This window comes from Portunus trituberculatus, chromosome 41 (assembly GCF_017591435.1).
Source record: "Portunus trituberculatus isolate SZX2019 chromosome 41, ASM1759143v1, whole genome shotgun sequence".
Classification (NCBI taxonomy): Eukaryota; Metazoa; Arthropoda; class Malacostraca; order Decapoda; family Portunidae; genus Portunus; species Portunus trituberculatus.
The window spans coordinates 31,017,299-31,037,298 of NC_059295.1; the positions used below are offsets into that span (position 1 = coordinate 31,017,299).

Below are 20,000 nucleotides of genomic sequence, written 5' to 3' on the forward strand. Positions count from 1 at the left end.
AATAAAAATGTAAAAATAGTGAAAAGAAAATCTGAGGAAATGTGTGAATTACGTTACTTTAGCATTGTTTTAATTCATACCATTCAAAATAAATGAGTTATTTTTTCTAAAAAGACGGAAAAGGAATTAAACAAGCAATGTTGTTCCTTAGACATTTACAAACAATACATTCACATCAACCATATGTTAAAAAAATAAATATAACTTTTACCTCTGCAGTTAAATCTACATATATATATATATATATATATATATATATATATATATATATATATATATATATATATATATATATATATATATATATATATATATATATATATATATATATATATATATATATATATATATATATATATATATATATATATATATATATATATATATATATATATATACATATATATATATATATATATATATATATATATATATATATATATATATATATATATATATATATATATATATATATATCTTAATTAGGATACGTACTTGAGTCTGATTGCATGATACATTACCCAATACCTCCCGTGTGTCACCAGCACCTCATGGGTCTCAGGGGAAGACAAAGACTTGTACCTGTTGCCTTCATTTCCCTTGTCTCAATTAAGGCTCGAGGGAGTGGCGCTCCTCGTGACACCTGCGATGCGTCTTGATTGCTGCTTGATTGCCAGTGACTGATGGCGTGCCGAGGTGCTAGGGGCTTTGGTTCACTTCAGCCAATGTACGATGCTTTTTTTTTGTTTGCAGGAAGTTAGCTCAGTTTATGCGTATGGATGAAAGCGAACAGGAAGGAGAAGGGCAGAGAGAAAGAGAGAAGGAAAGGAAGCGATAGCAAGGAAAAGGGACAAAGAGAGATATTGAAATTGAACAAGGAGAGAGAGAGAGAGAGAGAGAGAGAGAGAGAGAGAGAGAGAGAGAGAGAGAGAGAGAGAGAGAGAGAGAGAGAGAGAGAGAGAGAGAGAGAGAGAGAAACTATATAGAAAAAAAATCATAAATGATATATGAAAAATACTCCTGCATGGCCAATTTTCGTCTATTATGTCTGCTGTACATTCGTTCGTTTCGTGGATTTTGAACATCACAATAACAATTATTTTCATTAACCTCCCGTTAGAGACGAAGCCATAAGGTGCAAGTTGTGAAAGTTTAACATATCGAAAAGCCTTGAGTGAGAAGCAAGCTACGAACTAATACTTGCTGAAGTTGAGAAGATCAGGACCAGGATCAATACCTGCAATGAAGGGAACTCAAGATATGTGTTCAGTGTTGAAACTTAGGATCTTTTGATGCAATAAGTAACATAAGATTGTAGTTCTTTTATGTACTTAATATTCACATCAATAAAAATAAATGTCCACTTTATTGTTGTCAGTCTATGGTAGCTTAAAGTACAATATTAACCCCTTTAGTACCATGACGCATTACCATATATATTCTGGGTTTTATTTGGTGATTTTATACAGCTTCAGAAACTTATGTGGCGATTTAAATAGTGAAAACTCTGGCCTTTAATCTTTTGATATCCATAGAAGCTTCTTAACGTAAATAAAATGGTCTATTCATAATTCATATCCAAAACTCATGATAAGAACGCGTCCCAGTACTGAAGGGGTTAAACATCTGCACCGAACAAATAATGGAGTCTCCCTTTCCATCTGTTAGTATTGGGCACATTTGTTTGATACAGCAGTTGCAATATGTGTTCGTGTAGTGACTTGAGGGCCACCGCTTATGATCTGTCTCTAATTGTCAAGAAACGTAAGCAACTTTGGACCACTCACACTTCACTTCACGAACAAAAAATATTCCAGGAGAAAATTACTGTACAATGTCTTTTTTCATCACGAACCACAATAATTCCACCGTTCATAAAAATCTGGCTTTAGCTGTCAAGAAACTCAAGTAACACCGGAACACTCATATCCTTTATCACGAACAGCGGAGGAAAAAAAAATCCATTAAAAATTCAGATTATTGTTTTACGTATATTTCGCGCAGTTTTTATTTTTTCTTAATTTTCCATACGAGGCAAAAAGTAAGAAAATATAAAAGTCTACTTGGTGCTGGGAACTTAATGCATTCCAGATATAAAAAATAACATTCTTTCAACACAAAGTGGAAAAATAAACGGAATGATAAAAGAAACATATTTTTTAGTGCATGTAAAAGGTTTTGCAAATCAGATCTGAATAAGCGATTTAGATTAATCCAGTGTGGTTGTAGTAATGGAAGTGTAAGGTGTAACTCTCTTTGTTTCTCCCCATACTTCTCCAGCAGTTGTCTTTGCGCTAAGACAACTGCTGGAGAAGTATGGGGAGAAACAAAGAGAGTTACACCTTATTTTCATTGATTTGGAAAAAGCTTATGATAGAGTACCACGCCAGGAAGTTTGGGCTAGTATGAGAAGAAAAGGAGCATCAGAGAAGTATGTGAGAGTGATCCAGGACATGTACGAAGGCTCAAGGACGAGGGTAAGGAGCAGTGTGGGAGCAACAGAGGAGTTCTGTGTGAGAGTGGGCCTGCACCAGGGATCTTCTCTGAGCCCATATCTGTTCAACCTACTCATGGATGACAGTATTCAAAATATAAAGGAGGAGGCACCGTGGACTATGTTGTTCGCGGATGACATCGTCTTGGTGGATGAAAGTAGAGATGGTGTGGAGAGAAAGTTGGAGAGATGGCGACGAGCATTGGAGGAGAGAGGTTTGAGAATTAGCAGGAGAAGACGGAGTATCTGAATTTTAATGGTCGACAGGAGAGTGAAGTATGGATGCAAGATATGAAGTTAAAGGGTGTGAAGGAGTTCAGATACTTGGGCTCTCATATATCAGCGGACGGCAACCTGGATGGAGAGATCATTCACCGTATCCAATCGGGCTGGAAGAATTGGAAAAGAACAACTGGAGTGCTCTGTGACCGAAAAATTAGTGCAAGAGTAAAGGGAAAAGTGTTCAAATCGGTGGTTAGACCTGCCATGTTATATGGTGCGGAGACGTGGCCAATAAAGAAAGCACAGGAGAATAAGTTGGAGGTTGCTGAGATGAGAATGTTAAGGTGGATGCTTGGGGTGACAAGGAGGGATAAAGTGAGAAACAATTTTATAAGAGGAACAGCCAAAGTAACGGAGGTGACAAAGAAAGTACAAGAAAGGAGAATGCGATGGTTCGGTCATATCAAAAGGCGAGAAGAAGGATATGTCGGCAGAAGGATATTGGATATGGAAGTGGAGGGAAGAAGACGACGTGGCAGGCCAAAGAAAAGATGGAAGGATCGTATTGGAGAGGACCTGAGGGAGAGAGGATTGAGTGGAGAGGAGTTTGGGGACAGAGCCTTGTGGAGAAGACTAGTGAGGAACAGCGACCCCATATGAACATGGGAGCAGCTGCAGAAGAAGAAGGTTGTAGTAATGGAAGTGTGGTGGACGTAGTGGCTATGGTGATGCAGTGATGGTGAGAACAATAATGTACAGATAGAAATGGGAATGTTGTATAAATGGTGATGGTTGTAGTAATGGAAGTTTGGTGGAGGTGGTGGCTAAATTGGTACTGTGATGGTGAGAGCATTAATGTAAAGACGGGAATGAGGAAGTTGTATTAATGGTGATGGTGGTTTGGTGGTATAGCAATGATGATGAAAAAAGTATGTGACTGAGAATATGGTGGTGATGATCTTGTTGGTATATTTTGGTGTTGGTAATGGTGAGGGTATTAATGTAGATATAGGAATGGATATATTCTACTAATGGTGATGATGATTTTGATGGTGGTGGTATAGTGATAATATATGAATGATGATAAGTTTGATGGTGATGGTGGTTATAATAGTGATAGTTGTAGTGTTGGTATGAATGTCAAAACTGGATGATGTACTGGTGATGATTACGGTTCCAAAGTAAGGTTAGTTTGCTTAGGTTAGGTTAGGTTGAGTTCGCTTATAGTAAGTTAGGTTATTGGTTAGATTGGATTAAGTTAAGTTAGGGTTGATTTGTTTAGGTTAGGTTAAGTTTATAGAGTCTAAAAAGATAAGGTTCCACGTCTTTATTATTTGCCCACTTTCATCCTTTCTTCTTCCCACCATGTTTTCCTTCGCAGTCCTTTTCTCTTTCCTTCCTTTATATGAAAAGTAATTGCTTCGGTCTCTTGGAAATCTCGGATATAATTCTTTGAAAACATTAAACGAAAGGATGAAGATTCTCTCTCTCTCTCTCTCTCTCTCTCTCTCTCTCTCTCTCTCTCTCTCTCTCTCTCTCTCTCTCTTCAATATATGATTTTCCCCTTTTTTTCTTCACTACTTTTCCGCTTTTCTATCTTTTCATTCACTTTTATCATTAGTTTTCGTTTCCCTTTCTCCTTTTCTCGGATTTTGATCATCATTCCATTTATATTGTATTCTTTTATTTTTCTTCCTTTCTTTTCCTTCAATCATGTCTCCATCTTCTTATTTTGGTCTTTCCTTTCCCGGTCTTCCGTTTCGCTTCTTCCTTTGATAAAATGTAATACAGATATAAACAAAAAAAAATCGCCTTTTCTCCCAACACACTCATACAAATGTTTCCTGCTCTTACTGTCTCATTTTCCACCTGGCTGTTAAGAGTCCAAGAGTCAAAAAGGTTTTCTCTTCTCATCTCTTCTCCTCTAACAGACTGTCCGGATTCTCTCCCTCGCCACTGTAATGTTGCAACTTTTACTATCTTATACTGTTATTTTCATGGTTATTGTTATTGCAAGTACCTCTCTTCTAACAGTTCTGATTCTCTCACTCACGGGCGTAAGTTGCATCCCGTATTTTGTCTGTACTACTGCAAAGCTCCAGTTGTTATCATTCTAGAAGATTGCCTTGATTTTTCACACTCATCTTATGTAGTGTTTTGTATTTCTTAATATTTTTTTGATTAATTTCCTGACGGCATGTCTTTCAATCATCTCTAAACACTGAAAAATGTATTATCTCTTGTGGGTGCTTTTGGGATTTTTTTTTTAAACAGACTTTCTGTGTAAAAGTATTATTTTACGATCTCTCTCTCTCTCTCTCTCTCTCTCTCTCTCTCTCTCTCTCTCTCTCTCTCTCTCTCTCTCTCTCTCTCTCTCTCTCTCTCATAACCTCATTTCTTCCATTCCACCATTCCACTGCCCATTATTTTCTTCTCGCTTCCTTCAGCTCGCAAATCTCTTTTGGTCTGTTCCATTTACCGGCTCATCTTTTCCCTTGCGCACATTATTGCCGTCCTACTTCTCTTCTCTCGTGGATCCTTTAACTGGGTGATGTATTTCTGACGCGAATAATGGACTGTAGCTCAAAAGATACGTACAGACTGCTCTTTGAGTTTGAGAAATTATTTTTCTTACAATATTATAGTCTTGTTCAACTGATTTTTTGTTTTTTCAATTGTAAACATTTAACTGTGATAATAAAAGTTGAACATCATATTTGCCATTAATCCCCATCCTCTCTCTCTCTCTCTCTCTCTCTCTCTCTCTCTCTCTCTCTCTCTCTCTCTCTCTCTCTCTCTCTCTCTCTCTCTCTCTCTCTCTCTCTCTCTCTCTCTCTCTCTCTCTCTCTCTCTCTCTCTCTCTCTCTCTCTCTCTCTCTCTCTCTCTCTCTCTCTCTCTCTTTCTGCCTAGCTATTTTAAGACTTCAATGCACCCTCGTCTCCGTTGGTTCTCCCTTATTGTTGCATTGATGGAGTGAACAAGGCGAAGGAGGAAAAAAAAAATGAGAAAGAGCAAATCAGACTTGCACAACAATAAATGAAAGAGAAGAAGAGAAAAGGAACTGGAGATTTAAAGCTGAGGGGTAGAAATTGAGAGAGAGAGAGAGAGAGAGAGAGAGAGAGAGAGAGAGAGAGAGAGAGAGAGAGAGAGAGAGAGAGAGAGAGAGAGACTGACTGACTGACTGACGGTTCTGCTCAATATAAAAAAGAAAAGAAAAAGAAAAGGCAAGAACATGTATATAGTACAGTGAAATGTGGACGTAATGACGCACTGTTGGTGGACTGAGGAATACAATATAGAAAAATGAGAGAAAAATTATTGTTATGGTTATGGATTCTAGTATAATTTTATCTGCTCTGCACTTTATGACTGTCGTTGTGGTCTGTTGTGCCAAATTCATTGAAATTGATATTCATTACAACAGTGTGGGAAGGACTGGCAAACTTCTGATATTACTACTACTACTACTACTACTACTACTACTACTACTACTACTACTACTACTACTACTACTACTACTGCTGCTGTTGCTGGTGCTTCTGCTACTGCTGCTGCTGCTGCTGCTGCTACTGCTACTGCTACTGCTACTGCTACTGCTACTGCTACTACCACTACTAACACCTATATTTGTGCAGCCGTTGAACTCTATGGACAAAAATAAAGTGTAATATGATTTACTAAAAAGAATTAGTTGCTATATATGGATTACCATTTCATGCAGCAGGGAACGAGTAATCTAATATTTGTGATATAAAAGAAATGCTCAGAGTTAATGAATTGGTGACGTACACGAAAAAAGTCAAGTAAAATGTTGATACAGCATTTTATGTAAACTTAATTAATTTAGTGAGGAAATTATTCGGTCCACCAGAGATTAAAAGCAATCATTTCACCATATATGCAATTTCATTCTGAAGGTTGTGATGTGTTTATCTTGTCATGGCTCATAAGTTTGGTAATTAAGGACGAACTTCACAATTTGAGGCCGAATGACGCGTGGAGATTATTCTGATCTTTTTATTGTATTGACGATTTATGTTTTATACTTTGTACAGAATTGTTTCCGTATAATGAGCCAGACAGGCAGGGAATATATGGAGCAAATCTCTTCAGGATCAAGGCCTTCTAGTTCACTCTGAAGTAGCATTGAGTTATATTTAAAAAGACCATATATACTGAACTATGAAAAAAATATATATTATCATCTTTAGTAATATTAGTTTGTTTGTCCATGTCAAAGATACAAAAAATATAGTAAGTACTGTGATAATGAAATTGTCTGTACTACTAATGTACGACTTCTGACACTACTGCTGCTGCTGCTGCTGGTACTACTACTACTACTACTACTACTACTACTACTACTACTACTACTGCTGCTGCTGCTGCTGCTGCTGCTGCTGCTACTACTACTACTACTACTACTACTACTACTACAACTACTACAACTACTACAACTACAACTACTACAACTACTACAACTACAACTACAACTACTACAACTACAACTACAACTACTGCAACTACAACTACAACTACAACTACTACTACTACTACTACTACTACCTCTGGAAACAGAACTTCAATTACAATAGTTACTAACTAGCATTGCAATATAACTCAGATCTCCCTTTCTCTCTGCGAGGCTCGGCGCTAATACCGTCCTGTCATTAATATGCAGTGTAGCAGGAAGTGGATTAACCTTAAATGTTCCCTTGAGACAGTCACCAATCTAACCTCCTACTTCTCCTACTCTTCCTCATCCTCCTTCACTTCCTGCTCTTCCTCCTCCTCCTCCTTCGATTCCTGGTCCTCCTTATCTCCCTTCACTTCCTGCTCCTTCTCCTCTTCTTCGTTCCACTGTGTTCTCCTTTCTCTAATGCTCGTAATTAGTGTAGTGAAATGAAGCCGCCTTTCAAGAATCTGGCGGTCTCTTTCTGCTTGTATTACTTATCAGTGTTTGTAATTGTTTTCCTCATACTGCACTTCATCTTCATTTTCCTGTCTTTCCTTTTTTATTCCTTTTACTCTCCCTCTTTTTCTTTTCTCTCTGGTTCTCTTACAGGTTGTCCAGTAGTTTTATTTCACAAATCATAACAGGTATTCATTGTATATGTTGTTTACTAGTTGTTGTCTTTGTTCTTCTCTTGTAATTCTCTTCTAATTCTCTTCTCCGGCTGCTTTTCTCTTCTGCCTCATTCTGGTTCTCATCTCACGCCGCACCTTTCCTTCCTCATTATTTTTTTTACTTCTTTCGCTAATTCATCTTCTCTTTTTTTTCGTCCTCCCAACACTTCTCTTCCTGGTTCTCCTTTTTTCACTCTTCTTCATTTTTTTGCCTCATCCACTTTTTTTTCTCTAAATAATATCCTCCTCTTCTCCCTTCTTCTTCTCCTCTTCCTCCTATTTTTTCCTCTTAATAATATCCTCCTCTTCTTCCTTCTTCTCCTCTTCCTCCTTCTCGCCCTCCTTCTATTCCTCTTCTTCGTAATTTGCTACTAATTCTTCTTTGTCTTCTTCCTTGCTCTCTGTATCAAATATATACATTAATTAGTGTTGGCTTTGAAGAGATAATGACCCATGGTTCGGTACTCCTCGTCTTTCTCTTCCTCCTCTTATTCTCCTCCTCCTCCTCCTCCATTGTAGTATTATTATTATTATTATTATTAGTAGTAGTAGTAGATGTAGTAGTAGTAGTAGTAGTAGTAGTAGTAGTAGTAGTAGTAGTAGTAGTAGTAGTAGTAGTAGTAGTAGTAGTAGTTGTTGTTCTCTCTCTCTCTCTCTCTCTCTCTCTCTCTCTCTCTCTCTCTCTCTCTCGTCCCCGACCTCAGGTGGCCCATTACAGTCGTGTTCAGATAATTTACTTGTTAATACCTTCTTTTCCATGCTATCTATGCTCATTTGATAACGCCACCTGCTGCTCGGCGCCCCCACACTGCCTGACAATGTATAGGGAGGAATTAGTCAATAGGAGGCGATGGCGTGCTAGGCCATGGGGGTCACCAGCTGGCACTCCGATCATTGGGTGGTATATTCTCGTTGCTTAATATGTAGAGCCTTTGTATAGTGGAGCGTCCTTTGTAGAGGTGAAGGATGCCGTAGTGAATAGCATTGTTAGGAAGTTTATGGAATGTGTTGGGATGTTGAGAAGAAAGTAGTGAATATTTTATGAAAAGAAAGTTACGTAATATTTCGTATAATTAGAGAAAGCGAACCTGTATTCTATGATAATTTGTTACGCAGTGCAAAGTAACGCGGTGTTCAAGGATGATTAGGAAAAAAAAAGAAGCGACGCAGTTTTTAAGGTAACTTCAGTCGTAAGGAGGAAATATGATACAATAATCTAAGATAAATACAAAACAGAAGATTAATAAATTTTATTTGATAAATCAAACAAAAAAGAAATGCTATATTTTAGGATGATTACAAAAGAAAAGTTAGTACATAGTATACCAGAATATTCTTAAAAGTTTACTCATTATCCTAGGATTTCTGTTGTACGTCCTGTTTACGTAGTCTATCAGTGTTACGATGACGCCTCCTAACGAATAACTTTGGCTTTGGAATTTTGGAACCGTTACCACGAGTGGATGGCGTGTCTGCCCTCCGACCGTGGCCAGGATTCCAACCATTGCGCCCAAGAACAACTTCAAACAACGCCGTCCCACTGTACTAAGGCGACCAATATTCTGGGATAATGATAAAGAAAGTTACTAAATATTCGAAATGACTAAAAAAAAGACAGTATTCTTAAATGAAGACAAAGGTTGCAAAACATTTTATAAATTAAGGTGTGTGACAATATTCTAAGATAATCACAAAAGTAATCAGATTATTTTGGAGGAAAAAATACACGATACTCTATGATAATAGCAGAACAGTTAAACGATGTTTGGGCATAACTCAGAAGAAAAATGACAATTCTGGAACGACGGCAAAGAAAAAGGTGTGTTTGCCCAGCGTCCAGGCAGCGTTGTGTGACGCCCCGCCTGCACGCAAGTCTTCAAGCCTTTACATTTCATTCATTATACAACACGCACGAAAAGAGCAACACTTCATTCGTTTCAGAAAAATGTTCCTTTCTCAAGCAGTGAAGTGGTAAATTATAACGATTATAGATAAAAAAAAGGAACAAATGAAATATTAAATCAAATTCATCAATACAAAAATATATATGATTATTTAGAATAAAAAATAAAAACAATAAATAGACAAATTGAAAATTGAGAATCTGCAAACAAAAGAAAATTATTAAGTTACTATTAAACACACAAAAATGTCACATAATTCAAACATTTGACAAACTAATAACTATATCTTTACACACACACGAACATGGAAATACACATTTATAATAAAGTAAAGGATATATATATATATATATATATATATATATATATATATATATATATATATATATATATATATATATATATATATACATAATAGGAAAACCACTCACGACGCAGTGGTGTTGGTGGAGCTGCTATATGAACCTCGCCCTTCATTTTACGCAAGACGGGAGACACGAATAACACACCCATTCTGAGATTAGCAAAGAGGAGCTGCTCTCTCCCACTCCCTACGCTACATTAACTCCTCTTCTTTGTGTTCTGTATCACCTTTCTTAAAGAACTGTTTCCAAAGGCTGTACAGATGAATAGTTGAGGTATCATGGGCATTTGTCTCATTGATGGTGCAAATTTCATGTTCATGCATCCCTATATTACTCGCGAAAACACCCTTGGAAATTCTATTAACTTTCACTATTCTAAGTGGTCGAGATAGGACTATTATAAATTGTCTTTTACGTTTCTCCATGTTATTCCAACTGATGACAGAGAATTTTGTTCAAATATCAATAAAAAATCTTTTAACGCTCAATGCAACATATTAAAAATCATACGCTAAAGAGTGTGAGAATCTAGTTTCCTTGTTTTCACAATGTCATGGGATTAACTTTGTGTGTATAGAATGTCCACCACACCCTTCAAAACTCCAGTAACTTTCACTACAGTGGCAGCCGCTAAAAGTGATTGAGATAAGACGCTGGCGTGTTTGAGAATATAGGCTCTTGTTTGAATAATGTTACAGGATACGTTTGTGTGTATATGTAAGTACGTCCACTACAGAGAGGAAGCGGAAGTGCTTGAGAATGTGGTTGCCTTTGTCAAGAGTGTTACGGGATCCGCTTGTGTGTATACGAGTTTTCTTCAGTTGTTCATCTCTGCATCGTACGGTGTTTTCATTCTTTGCCGGAACTCCCTGTAAGTATGTCAGTCCCTCACTCAAGCATGTCCAGCACCGCCACACTGAGCAAACACCGCAATGCACCACCACGTTTCCACATTCAAATCGCCTCATCCTTCCCGCTCAGCTTAAAGACGCCACCAAATTTCTTCGTACACACATGAGTCTTGCTTTTCAGTTTTTTTTTTTTTTTTTTTTTAATCCGTTTAGTGCTTTAGAACTTTTCCGGTACAACTTTCTGTATATTTTTGTACTAGATTTTCTTAATTTTGTAGTTTAGTACTTTGAATATAAACTTGCGATGATAGCGATAGTTTGGTTGTAAGAAAACATGTAAAGTGCATCAAGAAAAAAAAACTGCAAGATTATGTGCAAGTGCTTTGATGAGCGGGAATCAACTTTATTTTTGCCATTGTAGTTTCTTTTAACAGTTATTTGAATGTAAATTTACAACAATATTAGCAGTAATATTTTAAAGAAATCTCATGTATTTTTTTTTTAACCGCGAATAAAAGAGTAACTGATAACACTTGGTACTTGCAGGTGATAACAGTGTGCGCCGGGACACACGGGGGCGTCAAAACCCCAAAGAATTTTGTCCATCAAAATTTTAACTTGTCAAAAACAGAGATCGTGCAACACACACACACACACACACACACACACACACACACACACACACACACACACACACACACACACACACACACACACACACACACACACACACGAGAGAGAGAGAGAGAGAGCAGTGCATCAGTATTAGAATTACTTGACATTTTCAGTGTGTGGATCGTACAGCTTGAATTCCTTGGAAGAGGGAAGCGAGAAAAAAGGAGGAGGATCAGGAAGAAAGAAGGAAGAAGCGAAAAGGGAAGAGAAGGAAAGAAGGAAAGGAAGAGAGAGAGAGCCTGGGGCCGCTTGGGAATAATGGAGCAGGAAGGAACAGATGGAAATAGCCTACAGAAGGAGAGGAAGAGGAGGAGGAGGAGGAGGAGGAGGAGGAAAAAGTGAAAGCGGGAAAAAGAGTAAAGTAATAGCTATGCAGTGTCAGTGGGTAAAGCAAGAAAGGAAGGAAGGAGAGAGGCGAGAAGAGCAAAGGAGAAAGTGCAGTGGCTGGGATTCACCAGTCAGGAGGAAATAAGAAGAGGAGAAGAGGAAATAGAAGTGGTATTAGCTGAGACTTAAGAAAGAAGGCAAGGAGAGAGGCGAGTAGAGCGAGGAGGAAAAAACAATGAATGAAGCTCACGAAGAAAGAGAGATCAGTAAAAAGGCTACGTGAATGGAGAAGGAAGAGGACATAGTAGCAATGTTAGTGAGGAGCTAATGAAGGAGAAAGGCGAGGAGAACGACTAGGAAAGGATAGAGATTTGCGCTCATTGAATGGAAAAAGACCAGGAGAGAGTACGAACATAGTGGAGGAAGATAAATTAGTAGTGATAATGAACACCTAAGAAAGAAGAAAGGTGGGGAAAGCGAAGAAGGAAGGTCAATGAATTTAGACCCACGTAGAGAGAGAGAGAGAGAGAGAGAGAGAGAGAGAGAGAGAGAGAGAGAGAGAGAGAGAGAGAGTTTGTACACAGAGGGGTGGAAGAGGAAACAGTTTTTACATTATTACTGAAGACGGAGATGAACGTCTAACTGATCAAATGTCTCTAATCAAAGGAAGATGGGCTGAGAAGTAAGTAAATAGTATAGGTTATTTTGGTGGCAGTGGCAGTGGTGGTGGTGGTGGTGAAAAGAAAGAAAAGCAAAGAAAGCCTTTTTATTCATTTTTTCTTTGCGCCGTAAAAAATGGTGTAGCAGTGACGGCCGCGTTGTTTCGTCTAGAAGTGCAGTGGTGACGCAGCGGTGGTGGGCAGTGACGATAGGAAGTGACATTGCAGTGGTGATGCAGTGGTGGTGGGGAGCTGTGGTTTGGTGGTGTGACTGCAGTACTGGTGATCTACATGGTGGTGGTGGTGGTTGTGGTGATGGTAGTGTTTGTGGTGCATTGGCTTAGTTAGCGAGAGAGAGAGAGAGAGAGAGAGAGAGAGAGAGAGAGAGAGAGAGAGAGAGAGAGAGTGTTAGGATGAAGTAGGGATAAGGAAAATATATTGTATTAAATTAGCAAAGGCGAGAATAGAGAAAAAAAAAGCGATGACGGAAAAAGAAGATGAGATACAGAAAGCAAAGATAACACAATACTGTGATGAATTCTTTATAAAAAAGGATGAATATAGTAAATAAGAAACACATTTGAAGCTGAGTGTGCCTGAGCTCACCGGAGAAACTACCGGGGCCAGTTGTGTCTAAGAACGCTTGGTCATTAGGGAAGTAGCATAAAAATATCTTGAATTCATTGATGAAATATATTTCAGAGATATTTTAAGTGATCACCTGTAGAGCATTATAGATTTATCGCTACCACCACCACCGTCGACACTACTACTACTACTACTACTACTACTACTACTACTACTACTACTACTACTACTCTTACTATTACTCTTACTACTGCTACTACTACTACTACTACTACTACTACTACTACTACTACTACTACTACTACTACTACTACTACTACTACTACTACTACTACTACTATTGCTACTACTACTACTACTACTACTACTACTACTATTGCTACTACTACTACTACTACTACTCTTACTATTGCTGCTGCTGCTGCTGCTGCTGCTGCTGCTGCTACTGCTGCTACTGCTACTGCTACTGCTACTGCTACTACTACTGGGTGTACGACTAAGATTCAGGACAAAATGAAAAAGGTCAGCACACACACACACACACACACACACACACACACACACACACACACACACACACACACACACACACACAAACGTACAAACCTTTTATGTAAATCATTAAACGTATTTTTTCATATATTTGAAGTTTTTTTTCTAACAACTTGACAATGTTGCGATGAAAAAAAAAGTTACTTCTTGGTTCTTGTTTGCTCTTTTTCCTTTCACCCACTCAGACGATGCGAGGCGAAGGCGGTGGAGAAAGTTGATAGGAACTTGGAAAACATTACGATTTCTTTGCCCTTCTTCCAACGTGGTTAAAAGGGAGGAAAGTTTTAATCACGATTCTGGCAAAAAACAAACGGAGACATGATAAGATGGTGATGAGGAAGTATAGCCTGAAGGAGGAGGAGGAGGAGGAGGAGGAGGAGGAGGAGGAGGAGGAGGTGGTGGAGGAGGTGGTGGAGGAGGTGGAAGAGGTGATGGAGGAGGTGGAGCAGGAGCAGGAGCAGGAGCAGGAGCAGGAGTAAGGCATGTGGAGGGAGATAGGTAATGAAAGGCAGGAAGGGAGATGTAAAGGTAGAGTTTGCTGAGGGAAATTAGGTATTAGGTGGGGGTACTACGTAGAAGAGCTGGGTAGTGCAGACGTGGAAGATCAGAATATTGGAAGAAAATGGAGATGGAAAAATTGGGATGTAAATAAGATTTATAGAATAGGAGAGGAAAAAAAGACGAGAGAAATAATAGGAAGTGTGTTTGGATTAGAGATGGAATGAATGGTAACGTACTGTAAGATTGTCTTGAAGAGAAATAGTGAGGGGAATAAATCTCGTGGTGTGTCAGATTATTGTTTAATCACACCTTTATTTATGAAACAAACCGACTGGTTAATGGATATAAAAACTAAAGAAAACCCATAATCAGTACACTATTCAGTAGTAATAGGCTCTAGTAGGGCTGGATCAGTTTACTTGTATATGAGTGTTAGTAGCACATCTATGCCAAAAAATGTTTCAAATGTTTTTTATATGTAGTTCAAATTATGGCTTTCCTTCTCTCAACTCTTTAGTGTGTTTCATTTACAACTCTCCACTCTTCATTCCCAGGACAAACCACATAGTTCAGTCATAAAGGCACTACAGTGTTTCTTTACCAACTGGTGACATTTCATCTACCGTCTGTCTGTATTCAATACCTCCGCCCACAAAGTTGCAAGAATGTTATCCCACTCAGTCTTCTCAGCTTCAAAGAGTGAGTGGGTAGCTCTGTGTCGTCTTTATGGATCTTGAAGAGGCCCTGAAAGGAGCTCGTCACTATAAGAGATACTGTATGATAATTTTTGGATAGTTTATTAAAGCGTCGACTTGGTTTCCTTGACTTGTATGAGAAGCTGCTTTGAGAACAATTCCTGTGATGACATTCATGCCCGCCAAGAGAAACTACGCAGGTGGTGATTGTAGACTGCCATCTGTGTGTTCTTAGTGTTGTGAATGTATGTCTTGCACGTTCTTCAATGCAGCGTTGTATCTATTGGTTTGTTTTGCCACATTGTACCTCCTTATTGCAATCATCTGTGGTTATATGCATTATTCCTGCCCTGCCTTATAGTACACCACCTCACTGCAAGCACCACAAGACTATCCTCGTGATGCGCTGCTGTCTCCTGTGAGCGAGAAATAACCACCGCGCACATTTACCTCAGACAAGTGGCTTTAGCAGGTGCGTGGGGATGATATATTCTCTCCGTAACTGCCTCTCCACTCATTTCTCCCTCGCAGACAGGTGGTTGAAGAAATGCAGGCCTCCTTCAAGTGTCCGTTTCTCATTTAAGACGCATCCATCAGAGAAGAGGAGGTGGGTTCAGAGGAGTTTAGGCGACGTGTTCCGAAGTTTTGTTTGTAATGAAAACGTATGTTGTGTATGTGGATAGGTGTTTGGGTGCGTGTGAGGGTGTAGTAGTTGTTTTGTTTGTGTGTGTTTGGGCGTATCAAGTGTGTGGATATGGGTGAGGGTGTAATGAAAATGTTTGTATGTAGGTAAGTGTGTTGGGGATCAGATGTGAGTGTCTACTAGCATTGCGTGTAAGAAAAACGTGTGTATGTGTTGGAGGGGGGAGGGGGTGGTAACATGTGTGTGGGTTAGGTGAGAATAAGCGAAGGTATGCTAGTTTTGTGTGTAATAATATCGTGTGTGCTTGTAAATCGTATGTGTGGAAAGATGTGGACGACTGCACTAACCTTGTATGAGAATAAAGTATATACTTGCTGCGTAATTTGTAGAAAAAGAAAACAAAAATAAAGGGAGTGTATCATAACCTACTACAAACTGTGATATATTGCTAATGCAGAGAAAAATTGCAAATATATAAGAGCCCGAGCCTCGTGCCGCGCTGCAGGTTCTCTCAGACATTATTACCATGATGTACCGAAGCCTCGCCTGACAACTCTTATTGCCAACTGCATCGCGTTTCGGGGAATATCGTTCGATTCTCTTTCCTTCTTCTTTTCATGCACTTTGTGTCTCAACGGATCTGCATCTGTTTGTGCGCTCTCTCTCTCTCTCTCTCTCTCTCTCTCTCTCTCTCTCTCTCTCTCTCTCTCTCTCTCTCTCTCTCTCTCATTTCTCCTTATCACTTTGTCTATATTTTTTTGGTTCAATCCTTATTTACTTCTCTAGCCAACAAAGACCTGGTCAGCAGCAAACATGACACATGACTGACACATGTTCATTTCTTTACTTTGATTTCTCTTGTAATATCAGTATATGCGTCAGTCCCTGTATTGGTGTCTTTCCCTTCCTTTTTCATCCACCCTCTCCCTCTATCGTGATAGCTTCAGTAAAAAAAAGCTTGTGGATTCCCCTTGCTTTTTCTCCCATTGTGCAAAAAATATCAAGTCGCTCAGTCAGTAACATTCATGCACATGCGAAGTCCCGCAAACTGGTCACAAATAAGAGGATGATATCTTTATTTGATATTTTCCAGATTTTGCCCCTAGGTCATTATATCGGATAGCCTTGGAGCTTATGTGATCTTGTGTGGCTTGGGATATATTGGTAACAGATTTGGCAACGTAAACATGATAGTAGTATATACATACTACTATTACTGCTGCTGCTGCTGCTGCTGCTGCTGCGGCTGTTGCTACTACTACTACTACTACTACTACTACTACTACTACTACTACTACTACTACTACTACTACTACTACTACTACTACTACTACTACTACTACTACTACTACTACTACTACTACTACTACTACTACTACTACTACTACTACTACTACTACTACTACTACTATTAATACTACTACTGCTACTACTACTATTATTACTACTACTACTACTACTACTACTACTACTACTACTACTACTACTACTACTACTACTACTACTGCTCCAATGATCATAACCATTCTCTCCGTAAACACTTAACAAAAATCTTTAAAATGCACCAATTCTTAACTGCAACATGACGAACGCACCATATCATCCACCTCGCTCTCAATCTTCCGCTTTGTAAACACCGCCAATCTCCTTCTCGATATTTCCTTTCATTATCTCTTCCTTCCCTTAATCTATCCCTAATCAGTATTCCTTCTCCCCTCAAGGATGTTCTTACCTCGTTTCGCTTCTCTAATCTCCGTCATTTATCTGTGTGTCTTCGTAATGCAAGATGTTTTTCCTTGTTATCTCTTCCATCTTTCCTTGTGTTTCTTTTCCTGTTTGTCTGTGTGTCTGTCTGTGTGTCTCTGTTTGTATGTATGTATTTGTGTATGTCTCTCTCTCTCTCTCTCTCTCTCTCTCTCTCTCTCTCTCTCTCTCTCTCTCTCTCTCTCTCTCTCTCTCTCTCTCTCTCTCTCTCTCTCTCTCTCTCTCTCTCTCTCTCTCTCACACACACACACACACACACACACACACACACACACACACACACACACACACACACACACACACACACACAGTTTGGGAGGGACTTCCTGGGTCACTCGTGCCTGCCTCATATGCTCCCTCGTGATGCGCCTCGTCTGGTCTGTGCCACAGGACAACTAATCAGATAACTCCCATAAAGGCGCCATGCCGAACTAATACCACCTGAGCTGTTCTCACCATTATGCGAGCCATTAACAACTGATATGTCCTCGTTAGTTTTCGTAAGTCCAGTGCTTAACCTCACTCTAGTCCTTTTAGTATAATGCGGTATGAATTAACCGTTTGTTATTACTACACAACACACACACACACACACACACACACACACACACACACACACACACACACACACACACACACACACCAGAAACCGTAAAAAAAAAAACCTCCGTCGCAAAAGGGAAAAAACCTTAACATTCTGAGAAAAAGGGAACAGATTTCTAAGTGTAAGGAGACACCAGCGAGCCGACCCTTCTCTGTTATCACCACCCTATTAGTATCCAGCCGAGATACCTTCACTGCCACGTGGGTGAACTTGGTCCCGAACCACCTTTGACCCTGCCTTCCTTGCCAAGATCCCACACTTCCTTCTACTGGACTCTGCTGACCTTTGAAGAACCGCACATGCATGACCTGGAGGCTTGAATTTGCGTAAGAGGAAATAATTATAACACGTGGAAAAAAAAAGTGCAGCTCTTGTTCTATATGGGCTGATGGAGTGCGTTACTTTATTTTTTGCCACCTGTTTTTTTTATTCTATTTGTGGCTATTTATATATTCATTGTGTGTGTGTGTGTGTGTGTGTGTGTGTGTGTCCTGTTTTTGAGTTCCTTTGATTTTAACTAAGAAGGAAATGTAACAATAATTTATCAAGTTGTTGTACTTTGAAGGTTTAATGAAATGGTACTTTAGACTCTACATGGAATGAGGAAGTTAGATTATTCCAGAGAGAGAGAGAGAGAGAGAGAGAGAGAGAGAGAGAGAGAGAGAGAGAGAGAGAGAGAGAGAGAGATTAATGATGACTTTTTCCCTCGACTCAAACACTAAAAACAAAGAATAAGATACTGTCAAGGAAATAAATTGAGCTTTTTCAACTCCTTAAATGAGGAAAAATGTCGTATTTTCTCTTTACTATTGCAGTTGCGTTACTTGAAATATCAGAATTCATGAACACTTAGGTCATTTAATTCACAGCCTTTCACACCCGTCACTATATCACTTGCTTGACTGACAGAGTGTAGAAAGAACCAAGAGGTAATTTTTGGGCCTTTCCTGTTAAGTAAAACACTTAGAACTTTTATATACTTGCGAAATGCAGAGAGAGAAATGGAGAAGATGAAGATGAATACCCATTACCCTTCAAATTAAAGTGCATAAAATTCTTATATATTGAGTTGAAGTGAGAAAAGTTCATAGAATCCAGGAAACACCTTTTTTCTGTTGTTTTTTTTTTTTTAATCAAAGTGCGCAGAATTCGGGTATATTGGGTTCAAGTGAGATTAATGGTGACTACAAAGTGTTCGTATTTCTCCTGTTCAAATCACAATGCGCAGAATTTGTGTTTATATCAAGTTCGAGTAAGGGAGATGGATGGGAAGAATAAGGACACTTTATTTTCGTTTATTTCTAGAGAACATTCTTCATTTATTATACATGGAGTTAAAATGGTAGTATAAGGACAGTCTGTATAATTTATTTTCTACTTAATATTTCTGAACCTCTACATAAGCATCCCTAAAACACCGAAATAACCTCTATTGTGTCGTACATGAAGGCGTTTTAGGAAATAGGAAATGTGTGCAGCGACTTGGTATGAAATTCTCTGAAACAAAAATAGATTAGGTGGAAAAAAAAAAAATGTTTGCTAGAATATATCGAAAAGTAACATAACGTAATACATTTTCAAATAATTATAGTTTTCGATGATTTCTTTAGATATGACTTTTCGTGATTTAACTTTACTTATTTCACCTTTGATTCTTTACTTGCATTTCTTTAATATTACTTTGGGATTAATGGTGTTAAAATTTACTTATGACAGATTTTTTAACATTTTAGCATGCCATTAACTTTTACATTACCTTTATTTTCTCTTTACTTGCATCTTCTACATCAAATTGGTCATTCTCTACAAACTCGACAATAATGCTGTGAAAATGCGAAACAATAGCAGACACACGAAGCGCCCTCAGTAATACAAATGTCCACGAAAGAAAAGAAATAAGAGCTCATACTCGTAATTGCGACATGAAGAGCTAATTTCCTCGTCACCGGTGGACAAAAGAGAAGAGGAAGCAGTGAGAGAAGCGACAATGTAAAGGAAGGTAGTAGAGAGAGAAAATGTGAGGTGTGT

General features: G+C 38.6%; 2 protein-coding genes across 4 annotated transcripts in view; both read left to right on the forward strand.

Annotated features, from left to right (window-relative positions):
- Window positions 1-20,000, forward strand: part of LOC123516817 (anoctamin-7-like) — a 219,194-nt gene that overhangs the window by 40,852 nt on the left and 158,342 nt on the right. The window lies entirely within an intron of this gene.
- On the forward strand, window positions 2,406-18,292 carry LOC123516705. The gene is made up of 4 exons (XM_045276307.1): window positions 2,406-2,709; window positions 2,838-2,941; window positions 14,821-14,873; window positions 18,145-18,292. The coding sequence occupies exons 1-4, from the start codon at window positions 2,406-2,408 to the stop codon at window positions 18,290-18,292; spliced, it is 609 nt and encodes a 202-aa protein (XP_045132242.1).